This window comes from Crinia signifera, chromosome 2, assembly GCF_055691185.1.
Source record: "Crinia signifera chromosome 2, ASM5569118v1, whole genome shotgun sequence".
Classification (NCBI taxonomy): Eukaryota; Metazoa; Chordata; class Amphibia; order Anura; family Myobatrachidae; genus Crinia; species Crinia signifera.
Window position 1 is genome coordinate 208,963,910 of NC_139218.1, and position 16,788 is coordinate 208,980,697.

At 46.0% G+C, this 16,788-nt stretch overlaps 1 protein-coding gene across 1 annotated transcript in view; it reads right to left on the minus strand.

Moving 5' to 3' along the window:
- LOC146060436 (blood group Rh(D) polypeptide-like) overlaps positions 1-9,832 on the minus strand; it is a 40,954-nt gene extending 31,122 nt beyond the window's left edge. Inside the window, exon 1 of the mRNA XM_083173636.1 lies at positions 9,150-9,832. Within this exon, the coding sequence (XP_083029762.1) occupies positions 9,150-9,288 (139 nt within the window). The 5' untranslated portion in view covers positions 9,289-9,832. The remainder of the gene's footprint in view (positions 1-9,149) is intronic.
- Positions 9,833-16,788: the final 6,956 nt, after the last annotated feature.

The following is a 16,788-nucleotide window of genomic DNA, read 5'->3' on the forward strand; positions in this document are numbered from 1 at the left end:
CCATGCTTGCCTCTGACTCTGACACAGCCAGTGATGCAAGCGGGGAATTTGAAGGAGTCGTCTTAAGCTCCTCTTCCTCCTCTAGTGATGAGGGACCCCCTCAAAGACGCCCCCGTAGAGCAGCTGAGACCCCCCCCCCAAATGATTGATCCCGTATGGACCCCACCACCAGACAATTTTGAGCCCCAGGTTCCTGAGTTTTTGGCCATCCCAGGAATCCAATTTGATTCAACAGGTCTCAGAGAAATTGACTTTTTCAAATTATTTTTCTCTGATGATTTTATAAATTTAATGGTGGACCAAAGTAATTTATATGCCCAGCAGTTTATTGCTCAAAACCCCACGTCATCATTTGCTAGGTGGACCCCTGTAGATGCAGTAGAGATGATGACGTTTTGGGGTCTGGTGTTACATATGGGCATAGTAAAAAAGCCAGAAATTAGGCAATATTGGAGTACAGATGTTCTGTACAGCACCCCATTTTACCGTATGGCCATGACTCGGACTCGTTTTGAGACAATCCTTAAATTTTTACATTACACCGATAATGCACAGTGCCCACCCAGAGATGATCCCACCTTTGACCGGCTATTCAAAGTCAGGCCGGTCATTGATCATTTCAGTGCCAAATTTGTAGAGATGTACATCCCTGAAAAATGTATTTGTATCGACGAGTCCCTTATACATTTTAAAGGAAGGGTTAAATTCCGCCAGTACCTTCCCAGTAAGAGGGCAAGGTATGGCATAAAAATGTATAAACTGTGTGAAAGCACCTCAGGGTACACCCACAGGTTTAGGGTATATGAAGGGAAGGATTCAAGAATTGAACTGCCAGAATGCCCCCCCCCCCCCCCCCCTCGTAGGTGTTAGTAGAAAAATTGTCTGGGATTTAGTGCACCCCTTCCTGGATAAAGGTTATCACCTCTATGTGGATAACTTTTACACTAGCATCCCCCTGTTTAAGGCCCTTGGTTCAAGAGGTACAGCAGCTTGCGGTACTGTGCGCAAGAACCAAAGAGGCCTCCCAAAAACGCACATTGCCCAAGTACTGAGAAGGGGTGAAAGCAGGGCACAATCCACCGAAAATATGTTGTTGGTCAAATATAAGGACAAGAGGGATGTCCTTATACTGACAACAATTCATGGAGACAGTACCACCTCCATCCCTGTACAAGGTACCAGTACCCACACCTCAAAACCTAATTGTATCCTAGATTACAATAAGTACATGGGCGGAGTGGATCTTTCAGATCAGGTACTGAAGCCGTACAGTCCCCTGCGGAAAACAAAAATCTGGTACAAGAAGCTGGCCGTGTATATCATCCAGATGGCACTGTATAACGCTTACGTGCTATTCCGTTCTACCAGCCAGAGGGGGACATTTATGCACTTTCAAGAGGAAGTCATAAAGGGCCTAATATTTGGGAACCAGCAGGCAGAGGGCCCCAGTACTTCTAGTACTGGCCCCCGTATTGTACCAGGGCAGCATTTTCCTAACGAAATCCCCTCCACTGCAAGAAAGGGCAGGACACAAAAAAGGTGCAAAGTTTGCTATAAAAAGGGAATAAGAAAGAATACTATTTTCCACTGTGAAACTTGCCCCGACAAACCCGGCCTATGTATAAAGGAGTGTTTTAAAATATACCACACATCTATGGATTATTAGGTTCATCATTTCACCGTGCTTCGGGGGTCTTGCTAATGCCACATAGCACCCACCATTCATTCCACCAGAATCTGAGCTGCAAAATCCAAAAATCACTCCTTCCCTTCTGAGTCCTGCCATGCACCCAACTGGTATTTTTTGGTCACATATGAGGCATTGCCATACTCGCGAGAAATTGGGGCACAGATTTTGGGGTGCTTTGTCTCCTTCAATCCTTGTGAAAATGAAAAATTTTGAGCCAGAACTGCATTTTTGTGTAAAAAAATTAATTTTTCATTTGCACAGCCCAGTTGTATCAAAATTGGTGAAACCCCTGGGGGTTTGAAATGTACACTATACCCCTAGATGAATTCCCTGAGGGGTGTAGTTTGCAAAATGGGGTCACTTGTGGGGGGGGGTTCCACTGTATTGGTGCTTCGGGGGTCTTGCTAATGCGACATAGCACCCACCAACATTCCACCAGAATCTGTGCTGCAAAATCCAAATATTACTCCTTCCCTTCTGAGTCCTGCCATTTTTTGGTCACACATGAGGCATTGTCGTACTCGGGAGAAATTGAGGCACAGATTTTGGGGTGCTTTGTCTCCTTCATTCCTTGTGAAAATGAAAAATTTTGAGCCAGAACTGCATTTTTGTGTAAAAAATGTAATTTTTCATTTGCACAGCCCAGTTGTATCAAAATTGGTGAAACACCTGGGGGTTTGAAATGTACACTATACCCCTAGATGAATTCCCTGAGGGGTGTAGTTTGCAAAATGGGGTCACTTGTGGGGGGGTTCCACTGTATTGGTGCTTCGGGGGTCTTGCTAATGCGACATAGCACCCACCAACATTCCACCAGAATCTGAGCTGCAAAATCCAAAAATCACTCCTTCCCTTCTGAGTCCTGCCATGCACCCAAATGGTATTTTTTGGTCACATGTGAGGCATTGCCGTACTCGGGAGAAATTGGGGCACAGATTTTGGGGTGCTTTGTCTCCTTCATTCCTTGTGAAAATGAAAAATTTGGAGCCAGAACTGCATTTTTGTGTAAAAAATTTAATTTTTCATTTGCACAGCCCATTTGTATCAAAATTGGTGAAACCCCTGGGGGTTTGAAATGTACACTATACCCCTAGATGAATTCCCTGAGGGGTGTAGTTTGCAAAATGGGGTCACTTGTGGGGGGTTCCACTGTATTGGTGCTTCGGGGGTCTTGCTAATGCGACATAGCACTCACCAACATTCCACCAGAATCTGAGCTGCAAAATCCAAAAATCACTCCTTCCATTCTGAGTCCTGCCATGCACCCAAATGGTATTTTTTGGTCACATGTGAGGCATTGCCATACTCGGGAGAAATTGGGGCACAGATTTTGGTGTGCTTTGTCTCCTTCATTCCTTGTGAAAATGAAAAATTTGGAGCCAGAACTGCATTTTTGTGTAAAAAATGTAATTTTTCATTTGCACAGCCCAGTTGTATCAAAATTGGTGAAACCCCTGGGGGTTTGAAATGTACACTATACCCCTAGATGAATTCCCTGAGGGGTGTAGTTTGCAAAATGGGGTCACTTGTGGGGGGGTTCCACTGTATTGGTGCTTCGGGGGTCTTGCTAATGCGACATAGCACACACCAACATTCCACCAGAATCTGAGATGCAAAATCCAAAAATCACTCCTTCCCTTCTGAGTCCTGCCATGCACCCAAATGGTATTTTTTGGTCACATGTGAGGCATTGCCGTACTCGGGAGAAATTGGGGCACAGATTTTGGGGTGCTTTGTCTCCTTCAATCCTTGTGAAAATGAAAAATTTGGAGCCAGAACTGCATTTTTGTGTAAAAAATGTAATTTTTCATTTGCACAGCCCAGTTGTATCAAAATTGGTGAAACCCCTGGGGGTTTGAAATGTACACTATACCCCTAGATGAATTCCCTGAGGGGTGTAGTTTGCAAAATGGGGTCACTTGTGGGGGGGTTCCACTGTATTGGTGCTTCGGGGGTCTTGCTAATGCGACATAGCACCCACCAACATTCCACCAGAATCTGAGCTGCAAAATCCAAAAATCACTCCTTCCCTTCTGAGTCCTGCCATGCACCCAAATGGTATTTTTTGGTCACATGTGAGGCATTGCCGTACTCGGGAGAAATTGGGGCACAGATTTTGGGGTGCTTTGTCTCCTTCATTCCTTGTGAAAATGAAAAATTTGGAGCCAGAACTGCATTTTTGTGTAAAAAATGTAATTTTTCATTTGCACAGCCCAGTTGTATCAAAATTGGTGAAACCCCTGGGGGTTTGAAATGTACACTATACCCCTAGATGAATTCCCTGAGGGGTGTAGTTTGCAAAATGGGGTCACTTGTGGGGGGGTTCCACTGTATTGGTGCTTCGGGGGTCTTGCTAATGCGACATAGCACCCACCAACATTCCACCAGAATCTGAGCTGCAAAATCCAAAAATCACTCCTTCCCTTCTGAGTCCTGCCATGCACCCAAATAGTATTTTTTGGTCACATGTGAGGCATTGCCGTACTCGGGAGAAATTGGGGCACAGATTTTGGGGTGCTTTGTCTCCTTCATTTCTTGTGAAAATGACAAATTTGGAGCCAGAACTGCATTTTTGTGTAAAAAATGTAATTTTTCATTTGCACAGCCCAGTTGTATCAAAATTGGTGAAACCCCTGGGGGTTTGAAATGTACACTATACCCCTAGATGAATTCCCTGAGGGGTGTAGTTTGCAAAATGGGGTCACTTGTGGGGGGGTTCCACTGTATTGGTGCTTCGGGGGTCTTGCTAATGCGACATAGCACCCACCAACATTCCACCAGAATCTGAGCTGCAAAATCCAAAAATCACTCCTTCCCTTCTGAGTCCTGCCATGCACCCAAATGGTATTTTTTGGTCACATGTGAGGCATTGCCGTACTCGGGAGAAATTGGGGCACAGATTTTGGGGTGCTTTGTCTCCTTCATTCCTTGTGAAAATGAAAAATTTGGAGCCAGAACTGCATTTTTGTGTAAAAAATGTAATTTTTCATTTGCACAGCCCAGTTGTATCAAAATTGGTGAAACCCCTGGGGGTTTGAAATGTACACTATACCCCTAGATGAATTCCCTGAGGGGTGTAGTTTGCAAAATGGGGTCACTTGTGGGGGGGTTCCACTGTATTGGTGCTTCGGGGGTCTTGCTAATGCGACATAGCACCCACCAACATTCCACCAGAATCTGAGCTGCAAAATCCAAAAATCACTCCTTCCCTTCTGAGTCCTGCCATGCACCCAAATGGTATTTTTTGGTCACATGTGAGGCATTGCCGTACTCGGGAGAAATTGGGGCACAGATTTTGGGGTGCTTTGTCTCCTTCATTCCTTGTGAAAATGAAAAATTTGAAACCAGAACTGCATTTTTGTGTAAAAAAATTCATTTTTCATTTTCACTGCCCAGTTGTACCACAATTGGTGAAACCCCTGGGGGTTTGAAATGTACACTATACCCCTAGATGAATTCCCTGAGGGGTGTAGTTTGCAAAATGGGGTCACTTGTGGGGGGGTTCCAAACTTTTAGCATCTTATGGTGCCTAGAAACCTACATGGTGCCTAAAAAATAATCTCATAAAAAGGAGGCTCCAAAATCAAGTAAGTGCTCCTTCTATTATGAAGCCTGTGGTTTGGTCAACGTGCACACTAGGGCCACATATAGGATATTTATGAAAACAAAATAATTGGGGGAATCAATTTTTAGTCACATTTCTCTAGTAAAATCTACTGTGTTCCTTAGAAAAATGTATTAAAATTGCAAATCTGCAAAAAAAATGAAATTTTTAAATTTCACCTACACTTTGTTTTAATTCCTGTGAAACACCTAAAGGGTTAACAAACTTCCAAAATGCTGTTTTGAATACTGTGAGGGGTGCAGTTTTTGAAATGGCATCATTTATGGGGGTGTCTCACATACAAGTCCCTCAAAGTCACATCAGAACTGAACTGGTCCCTAAAAAAATCAGTGTTTGAAATTTTCTTGAAAATTTGAGAATTTGCTATTCATATTTTAAGCCTCCTAGTGTCCAAAAAAATTAAAAGGAGGCTGAAATAATGATGGAAACATAAAGTAGACATATGGTCTATGTTAGTTATTAACTATTTTGAGTGGTATGATTATTTGTCTCACAAGCAGAAAATTTAACATTTTGAAAATTGCTAAATTTTCCATTTTTTTACGACATTTTGGTATTTTTCACAAAAAAACACAGACTGTATCGACCCAAATTTACCACTAACTTGAAGTACAATGTGTCACGAGAAAACAATCTCAAAATCACTGGGATAAGTAAAAGCAAAAAAAAGTTATCCCCACTTAAGTGATACATGTCAGATTTGAAAAAAAGGGCTCTGTCAGGAAGGCAAAAACATGCTGCGTCAGGAAGGGGTTAAAATATGGCCGATGCCGTGTACGAATCCATACAACCAGCATCGCTTGTATTTTTGGGAAAATACAATTTCATAATTAGGGCTTTTAATTTCCTCAATAGCGTAGGCGGCCGTATGCCGGCATATTCATATTTAGTGGCGAGGGTCCCCTTGCGGTGAGGGTCCAATGAGAATGAAACCCATGGCAAGAAGCAGGTTATCCCTGGCAACAAGCATGTAGGCAATGGACGTCCACTAAACCTCAGGGGACCCTTGCCGCTGTCCGCCGATCCCGCTGGAGAGGCTCCGGGTGGGTCAGCAGACAGACTTACTCGGCGCTACAATGAACCATAGCAGATCAGGGCCGGAGCTGATGTCAGAGGTCTTCCTTTGAAACGCCTGGGTCCACCTGCGGTTTTCCCGACACTCCTTGAAAATTGCCAGGTTCCACTCCCAAATGTCGTCGCCTGTCTATCACCATATGCATGGCCATTGTTAAGAAGCCAACGCAGGCTTTGTTCACAGGAAGTCTTGCGCATGTACACTATGATCCATGAGCATGCGCAGTAGCTTGAAAATTGCTCAACCTGCAAATTCGCAGCCCAGCAATCTGGTCTGAATTTGGCCCACTGTCGCATCAGACTGTCAGCGATTTACAGTCTGAGGCTGTTTAGGGGAGGGGAGACATGTTGGCGCTGTTGTGGGAGAGGGACAACGTAATGATCTCCATGCTGCTGAGATGACTGGCTTGCACAATCTGATGGGTCATGCAGCCAGCAAATGGTGTTGCAGATGATCCGAAGTCACAGCTCAGATCAGTACTGCATCCTGCTCCATTACCATAATAGTGCAATAGCTGCAGCAATAGCAACTCCAACCACATCTGAATCAAGCCTTGTGTCATCTGCAGTAGTACCTTTATACTAAAAAAGATTATTAACAGCATTTAATAACTACTGTAGGCCCCTTATATCTAGATAATGCAGAGCTTAAGGGAGTAGCATGTTAACACAGAACTCTATTTCAATAGTTCTAATAGGGAACTTGTAGGGATAGAGGTTGGTGAATAAATCACCTAGCTCCTTTTTATAAGAGGCGCAGCTACACCCAGCACAATAAACACAATTTTATATATTAATAAGCATAATATTTTTATTTTCTTAGAATATCATCAGTTAAAACAATTTTGAAGTGCACTTCTAACACAATAAAAATAGACACACAACATATAACATATAAAATAACTTGATATGAGGTTCTATGTTTGCTGTAATGAGGCTTTGGAAATCATGGCTTTTGTAAATAGATATATGAGGCAATGGAATCACATAGTTACCAGTCCCGCATCAAGAGTTAATAGCCATATAGATGTTTGTATGGATATTCCTTCCTGGCGTAATTTGGGCATTCTTTCATATGGGGTATACAGTAAATGCCCCCCTTCCTTGCTCTTTGTACTCTACTCCAGACACCCAGGGTTTAAAGACATTAGGAGTGTGTGGAGGGGGGGGGGAGTTGGTAGGATTAGGCCATGCAGTGGGAGGTTTAAGAACTAAGAAAGGGGATAGGGTTAGGCTACAGGGGAGGGAAGGTTTAGATTTAGGCTAAGGAGAGCAAGGGTTAGTTTTGGGACATTAGGGGGCCAAACCATCGACTGAAAGTGGGGTGGTCTATGGGCATTTTCTGGGAGTGTCAGGATGCCCAGGGATTTTAAGGGTTGGGTGTGTGACATCAGCGCCGACCTCTATCAGCCTGTATCTATCGCAGTTGTGGAAGGGCCAGACTTACTTACATTTTCGCAGACAAGAAAAATAATTTGATGATTCCTGAATTGCGTATGGAAGTGTGACAGGATAGTGGATAACGATATTTTTACAATTCACTTGCAAATGTGCATGGGGCAGGTTTTCAGTCTGTCTGAGCAGTGGCTAACATCTGCAAATTTGCATATGAGTTATCAGATCTGAATCAGAGCTATATTCTCTTGAGCCTGGCTATTTATAATAAACTCTGACAAAGTTCCATGACGTTATATGAGTATAATGGACTTTCAGGCTATTTTTTATTATGCATGTCTGAAAAGTTGAAGTGGTGTTGCCAAAGGATAGGCATGACTAAATCAGGGTACAAACTATGCGATTCGCAGCAGCCGTCAATATCATTAACAATAGCATCAGTGTTCCTGGACGAGCGATATAGGGTATTCACAAGAACTCGTTCCGTGACGTCACCTGCCCCCCTTCGCTGCTGAATATGCAGTCTTTGAGGGAGAGACCAGCGGGACCTTTCATCCTTAACAATATTGTTATCATGCATATAGATTTAAAAAAAAAAATGTAAGTGGTAAATATGTGGCCATGGACATACTCATGACTTATCTCAGTGCAATCACAATAACCATATTTAATCATGAAGCTCTGTGATAATAAAACTAATTGTTATTTTCTTTTTTCGTTTCACCCTAGCATCATTTGATTAAAGGTTATCTCCTTACTACTAATACAATGATTGTAATAATACATCACATAGAGACTGCTCCCTACTCCCACCACTAAAGTAAGTGCCACTCTGCTGTAATGGCTTCCTCCTAATGCCAGCCATAATGGTCATTACCGATCCACACCACTGTCATTTCACAGCTCTCTTCAGCTTGTTGAGGGCACTCACACAATTTCAACTGGGAAATATTGGGTCAGGGACTTACAAAATAACTTTTTCTAAATCTATCACAAATTTGTGATTATATCTTATATATTCTACACACAGTATATGTGTGTCTGTGTATTCACAAAATGTTTCTGTAAATGCTAGTCACAGTAACACAGTAATAATGTAATTATATTATCCTGCAAAGAAACAAGGATAACTTTATTTGTATATAAAATAACACTTATAAATCCTTACTTTTGCATGTATATATATGCGTATATATATATATATATATATATATATATATATATATATATATATATATATGAAATGCAGTGGATTTTTACATCACAAAACTGAAAGGGTTCATGTTAGTGGAAACATGGACAAGCTATCCTACTTCTGAATAAGGTAATCTTTTATGCAATCTGATAAATAAAAAAAAACCTTACCTGGGTACCAATGGAGATTATTTTCAAATTTGTAGTTTTGAGAAAATAAGAACATGAAGGCCAATATAAATATTGTCTCCAATATAAGAAGTACCCATGGTAGGCGACCTCTCAAGCTGTCCGAGTATCTTGGTGGCATTTTTCCGTTTGTAACAGGAGAGAAAAGTTCCTTTGCTCTGCGTTATAAAGGACACATGAGGAGTGAGGTTGATGGGTGTTAACCAAATGATGAGGGTGCTTATCTTTTTGCAGGCTTTACAGTTATCAGTGTGCCATATTTTGTCAACAACTGACTTTTCAGATAGTCTTGGGAATGAAGAAGAGCAATTGAAGACAGTGTCTTGTTCACCCAGTAATTCAAGCTTGTAGTTCCCCTTTCCTTGCCTGTCTTTCAAGGCAGTCTGCAGTGCATGGAAGAAATATAAAAGTGGTGACGTCAGCGGCCCTCCCACCAAGGCTGGGGAACACCTGGGTTTTCTGGGGAACATCCAGAAAACGCAGACGACACTCCCCAAACGCCTGCAGCTGTCAATCACACAGCGAGTGGTCATCGATCAGAGGTGTTTGGAGTGTGATTGCACAGAGAGCTTGCGCATGCGCACTGTGGACGATACGCACATGTGGTCCTCTGATAATTGACAGGCCTGTGAATTTGCAGCCCTGCAATCAGGGCTGAAGCATGCCCAATATACTGCCACTGTGGAGACAGAATGATAGTCACTGTATTAGGAATATGGGTACTTGATTCCTAGAACGGCCACACCGATTTTGATTGGGTCGGAAAAATCGCGTTGATCGCATCGCATGCGACCAAATCGCATGCGATGCGACCGACGCGATGGGCCCGATTTTTACATTGATTCAAATGTGAATAGGGTCCCTAGGACCCTATTTTACATTGGATTCCAATGTAAAATTGTCCCCAGACCCCAATTTTAACCCCCCTGATGGCTCAAATGCCCCCATTGTGAACGGCACCCCTCCATTGACGCCAACCCGAAGCGTGGCGAGCGTAGCGAGCCCGCGAGGGGCGGCGGTACGCGTCCTCTGACCTTTTCAACCCCCTGATGGCTCAAATGCCCCCATTGTGAACGGCACCCCACCATTGACGCCAACCCGAAGCGTGGCGAGCGTAGCGAGCCCGCGAGGGGCGGCGGTACGCGTCCTCTGACCTTTTCATACCATTACTATCCACGTCGGCGTGTAGTCGAGAATATAAAGTGTGGCGAGCGCAGCGAGCCCGAATCGTGGCGAGCGCACGCGCATAACTTCACAGGTATACGCGTCCCCTCGCAGGGCTTGCTGCGCTCGCCACGCTTCGGGCTCGGTGGCTCACTGCGCTCGCCACACTTTATATTCTCAACTCCATGCCGACGTGGATAGTAGGGGTATGAATATGTCGGAGGACGCGTATCGCCGCCCCTCACGGGCTCGCTACGCTCGCCACGCTTCGGGTTGGCGTCAATCGTGGGGTGCCGTTCACAATGGGGGGACATTAATTTATACCCATGACGGGGGCATATAAAATGAGAAATGGCCCATATTGGGCCATTTCCTATTGTTTCCTATGTAAAATGTGGTTAATTGCGTCCATCGCATCTTGTGCCATTATAATGGCACAAGACCGACGCGATGAACGCGATTGCAATGTTAAAAATATTTTAACATTGAACCCTAAGGCAAAATCGCGTTAATCGCGTCGGTCGCGTCGCGTGCCATGTTAATGCACGCGACCGAAGCGATTAACGCGATTTTGCCTTTGCCGGCAAAATGGACCAGATTTCAAAGGAAATCGGGTCCATCGTGTTACTCGTGTACCTTAACTTAAGGTACACGAGTAGTAACGATTGTGGCCGTGCTAGGAAACAAGTACCGGAATATGTTACAGGGAGTATGACAACAGATAATAAAGGAGGAGTTTATGGGACTTATGCATACATAAGTGCATGCCACTTTCTGGGTTTGGGTAACATATTGCAGGATAAGATGGAAATAAATGAAGAAAAATTACATTTTAAGATATGTTTGCAGCTACTTTTATTAATTTAAAAGTTTTACAAATTCCTCTGAAATATGAATTTTACCTTTAAGTCATGATAGTAAGAGCACCTGAGGCCTGTGGTAATTACATGTATCACCAATACTACATAAGAATACCAATAGCAGCAAGCCATGCTACAACTATAGGGACCCTGTGAAATTCAAGTCCATAAAGCTCATGGCATATAGGCACTTTATATACCCATAAATATAAATAACTTTTGGCCTGATTCAAATTTGTACGCAAACCTGGTTAATACACAAATCCGACAGTGGGGGGGACTGCGCATCTTGGTCCCAATTACTATCCATGGGGACTGTGGTCTGACCCCTATGTACCAATCATTGGTCCCAGATGATGACCATGTTCTTGTCATCCCTGACCAGAGGCGGAACTACCATTGGTGCAGCAAGTGCATTGCACTGGGGCCACTTCTGCCTATACCAGCAATTAGTTATCCCCATTTTGAGCAATGTCAGATGAAAGGCCCAGTGCAGAGAGCAGGGTGGACCCCACTGCCTGAGGACCCTGGCACTTACGTTGTGGCTGCAAAGATGACAGCTGACTGATAGAAGAGTCCTGCAACCTATCAGAAATAATGATCACAGCCATATACTGCCTCTAGTTAATAGAGCGCTGTACATGTTTTCCCATTCACAAGCATAAAGGGTAGACAAAGTAGGGACCACTGTATTCCTGCCCCCATGGTATGCCCGGAAATTTTACACTGGTGCACCTTCTCTAGAGCCCCCCGTCTCTCTCCCCAACCCCCTCATCACCTTTGCTCCGGCGAACGTACACCAGAGCTCCCCTGACTCACTCTTCCCCAGCCGCCATGCAGTTTCAAGCAATGACGTAGGCGGCAGGCTCGGGATGCTCGGGGGACTCAGGAGAGTTCAGACGCCCGAGTCCGTGAAACATCCCTGAGCCTGCCGGCTGTGTGATGACTGAGGCAGCGGCGGCAGGGTAGCTCCGGCGTAGTAACAATGGAGTGAAGGTGATGGGGGCTTCCTATGATCTGTGGTGGGTTTTGCTGAGGAAGGACAAACTTGCCCTGGTAGGTTTGTCCTGCCCCAGCAAAACTCACCACTCAAGGGTTTGGTTCTTACCAAATAAAAAAAAAAGATCCTCACCACTACAATCCATCCTGAATGCAGCTGCAAGGCTAATTCTTCTTGCTAGATGTTCATCGTCTGCTGATCTGCTCCCATTGGTTACCTGTATTCTACCCTATTCAATATAATGCTGCTTTCCCACTGCTTAGATGGGTCTTTAAATGGGTAAGAGCCATTAGGACCCTTTCCCACTGCAGATTTTATACGGTAAATTACCGTTTAAAAGCCGTTTTTGTCACATTCACACTTACCCGTTTAAAAACCTGTTTAACCCATAGTAAAGATGGGGGGGGAATTGAAAAAACGGTGTGGGGTCGTCCCCCCCACTGCCATAACCAGAACCAGGCTGAAAGAGCCGGGGCTGGTATTTAAAAAAATCAGGAAACCCAGCAAATAGGGGCTTCGCACCAACCTCAGGGCCAGGTCCCAAAATACGGGGAACCATCCCCAGGCCCAACCAGCCGGCAGGGTAATGCCACGGCTGGGGGGATACTTTTTATACAAGTCCCCCCCAGCCAAAGCATTCAGCCCTTTGACCGGTCAGCCTGGCCAGGAGCCCTGGGGAAGTGGGGGAACCCCCCAATAAAGGGGTCCCCCCCCCCCCTCCAGGACCTGGTGCTGTCCCCGGTGACCCTGGAGTGGTGGTCACCGGGCTAATTAAATGGTGTAAAAAAAAAGAACAAACTATTGTCTTATACTGTGGAACTATGAGTCCCAGCAAGCCTCACCTGCATGCTGGGACTTGGAGAACCACAAGTCCCAACATGCGGGGCATTAAAGGGCCCGCTGGCACTTGTAGTTCCACAGTACAAGAAATAGTTAAATAAACACACACTGACAACCAAGAACAATAAAAGTTTAATGCATACATTACACACAAATACCGATACTTACCTATCTTGAGCCCGTAGGTAGGTCCCTGGATCCGGGGTCCAGGGTCTGGGGCTCCAGAGTCCATAGGGGTACCTGTGGAAGAAAATCCTACTCACCAAGGTTCTCCGGCGAAGATCCCGTCCTCTTCTTCCTCCGTAGTCCAAGTAGCGTATCACCCGGCTGATACCCGCTCACGGACTGAGGAGAGACGCTGATGTTTTATCTTCAGTGCCTCTCCTCCAAATGATTTCTATTTGCCTAGCGGCCAATCAGGAGCCGAGCCGGCCGGGTGATACGCGACTTGGACTACAGCGGAAAGAAGAGGACGGGATCTTCGCCGGAGGACCTTGGGGAGTAGGATTTTCTTCCACAGGTACCCCTATCGATTTCTTCGGATCCTGAAGCCCTGGAGCCCAGACTCTGCAGCCCTGGACCCCTGGAACCAGGGACCTACCTACGGGCTCAAGATAGGTAAGAATCAGTATGTGTGTGTAATGTATGTATTAAACTTTTATTGTTCTTGGTTGTCAGTGTGTGTTTAATTAACTATTTCAACTACAAGTGCCAGCGGGCCCTTTAATGCCCCGCATGCTGGGACTTGTGGTTCTCCAAGACCCAGCATGTGGGGGAGGCTTGCTGGGACTCATAGTTCCACAGTATAAAACAATAGTTTATTATTTTTTTTACACCATTTAATCAGCCCGGTGACCACCGCTCCAGGGTCACCTGGGACAGCACCAGGCTTCGGCCTGGCCAGGTAAGTCCTGGAGGGGGGGGTCCCCACTTCCCCAGGACGCCGGGCCAGGCTGACCGGTCACAGGGCTGAATGCTTTGGCTGGGGGGACTTGTATAAAAAGTCTCCGCCCCAGATGTGGCATTACCCTGCTGGCTGGTTCGGCCTGGTTCTATGGAACATGAGTCCCAGCAAGCCTCACCTGCATGCTGGGACTTGGAGAACCACAAGTCCCAACATGCGGGGCATTAAAGGGCCCGCTGGCACTTGTAGTTCCACAGTACAAGAATTAGTTAAATAAACACACACTGACAACCAAGAACAATAAAAGTTTAATGCATACATTACACACAAATACCGATACTTACCTATCTACCCTGGATCTGGGGTCCAGGGTCTGGGACTCCAGAGTCCATAGGGGTACCTGTGGAAGAAAATCCTACTCACCAAGGTTCTCCGGCAAAGATCCCGTTCTCTTCTTCCTCCGCAGTCCAAGTAGCGTATCACCCGGCCGATACCCGCTCACGGACTGAGGAGAGACGCTGATGTTTCATCTTCAGTACCTCTCCTCCAAATGATTCTATTGGCCTAGCGGCCAATCAGGAGCCGAGCCGGCCGGGTGATACGCGACTTGGACTACAGCGGAAAGAAGAGGACGGGATCTTCGCCAGAGGACCTTGGGGAGTAGGATTTTCTTCCACAGGTACCCCTATCGATTTCTTCGGATCCTGAAGCCCTGGAGCCCAGACTCTGCAGCCCTGGACCCCTGGACCTACCTACGGGCTCAAGATAGGTAAGAATCAGTATGTGTGTGTAATTTATGTATTAAACTTTTATTGTTCTTGGTTGTCAGTGTGTGTTTATTTAACTATTTCAACTACAAGTGCCAGCGGGCCCTTTAATGCCCCGCATGCTGGGACTTGTGGTTCTCCAAGACCCAGCATGTGGGGGAGGCTTGCTGGGACTCATAGTTCCACAGTATAAAACAATAGTTTATTATTTTTTTTACACCATTTAATCAGCCCGGTGACCACCGCTCCAGGGTCACCTGGGACAGCACCAGGCTTCGGCCTGGCCAGGTAAGTCCTGGAGGGGGGGGTCCCCACTTCCCCAGGACGCCGGGCCAGGCTGACCGGTCACAGGGCTGAATGCTTTGGCTGGGGGGACTTGTATAAAAAGTCTCCGCCCCGGATGTGGCATTACCCTGCTGGCTGGTTGGGCCTGGTTCTTCAAATACGGGGGACCCCTAGTCATTTTGTCCCCCGTATTTTGGGAACCAGCCCCAGCCCTGGAGCCTGCAGCTGGTATTAAAAAAATCAGTGGAGCCCCTATTGGCCGGGTTTCCTGATTTTTTAATACCAGCCCCGGCTCTTACAGCCTGGTGCTGGTTACGGCAGTGGGGGGGTCCCATGACATTTTTTTTTATCGGGTAGAATGAATACCCCTTTCCCACTGCCGAAAAAATGGCTTTTAAACGGGTAAAACACTGCTTTTTACCCATTTAACAAATACCTGGAGCATTCACACTGCAGCTCTACCCGTTTAAAAAGGATAAAAAAACGGTAACTTACTGTTTAAGAGCTGCAGTGGGAAAGGGGTATAAAATACTTTTTTTCACACACAAGGCCATTAATTAAACTACACCAATGTACATCTATTTGCTTGTCTTAAAATATCTCCCAACCCACCTCTTCACAAGATCCACTTTTCACACAAAAATGATTTTTTTTCTCTCCCATTCACAATTGCAGGACTCTTCCAGGCTGCACCCACTATGTGCATACCTCCCAACTTTGTAGCTGCAGAAATAGGGACACGCGCGAGCGTCCAAAAAGGGGGCGCGGCTTATGTAAATGAGGGGCGCGGCTTACGCAAATGAGCCGCGTCCACGTTTTTGGCCGGGAATAGACGCTGTGCGCATGCGCACAGCGTCTATTCTGTCAAATTGGGGGGGCTCCCAATTGCCCCCCGCAGCGGGACACCTCCGGCCGCGGGTGGGACAGCGGGACAGGACCCGGTAATCGGGACTGTCCCGCTGAAATCGTGAGTGTTGGGAGGTATGTATGTGGAATGCCCTCCAACACACAATAAGATTCTCCTCTATCGCCACATGTATCAAGCTTCAAAAAGTGATAAAGTAGAGAGTGATAAACAATCAGCCAATCAGCTCCTACCTGTCATTTTTCAAACCCAGCCTGTAGCAGCTGATTGGCTGGCTGTTTATCTCCATTTTATCACTTTTTGAAGCTTGATACATCTGGCCCCTAGTTCCCCAACTCAATTGTTCCCTGAAAGCTCACCTCTTGCACTCCGAGCCACCCGCCGAGGTCTGCCTGCTCCAGCCCCTCGCCTGTACCCTCACATTCTCACGCAGCAGGGCATCTGCGTCTCCAATCACCTTATGCCACTCACCCGCCCACCGATGTCTGCCTGCACCAGCCTCCCACCCGGCACCTGTACCCTCACACAGCTGGGCCTGTGTGTCTCCAATCCCCCTATGCCGCTTACCCGCCCCCGCCGATGTCTGCCTGCACCAGCCACCCACCCATCCAGCACCTGTCACATTCTCATACAGCTGGGCCTATGTGTCTCCAATCCCCCTATGCCCGCCAATGTCTGCCTGCACCAGCCTTTTCCCTCACCTCCTAGCATGGCCCGGCATCAGGGACCCCCTTGCACTCCCACTGCCCATTGGTACAAAGCTTCTCTGTTCTCCCCTGTGTAGCTGTGTGTGTATTGTAATTATGTGTGTGGGGTGGAGGGTATGTGTGGGGGGAGTGTTTGCTACCTACAATTATGAATTTAGCTCTATACAGTGGTCCAAAGGCCAGTCCCCTTGATCCCAAATTTAATTGAATGAAGATGTGCAGAGGGAGC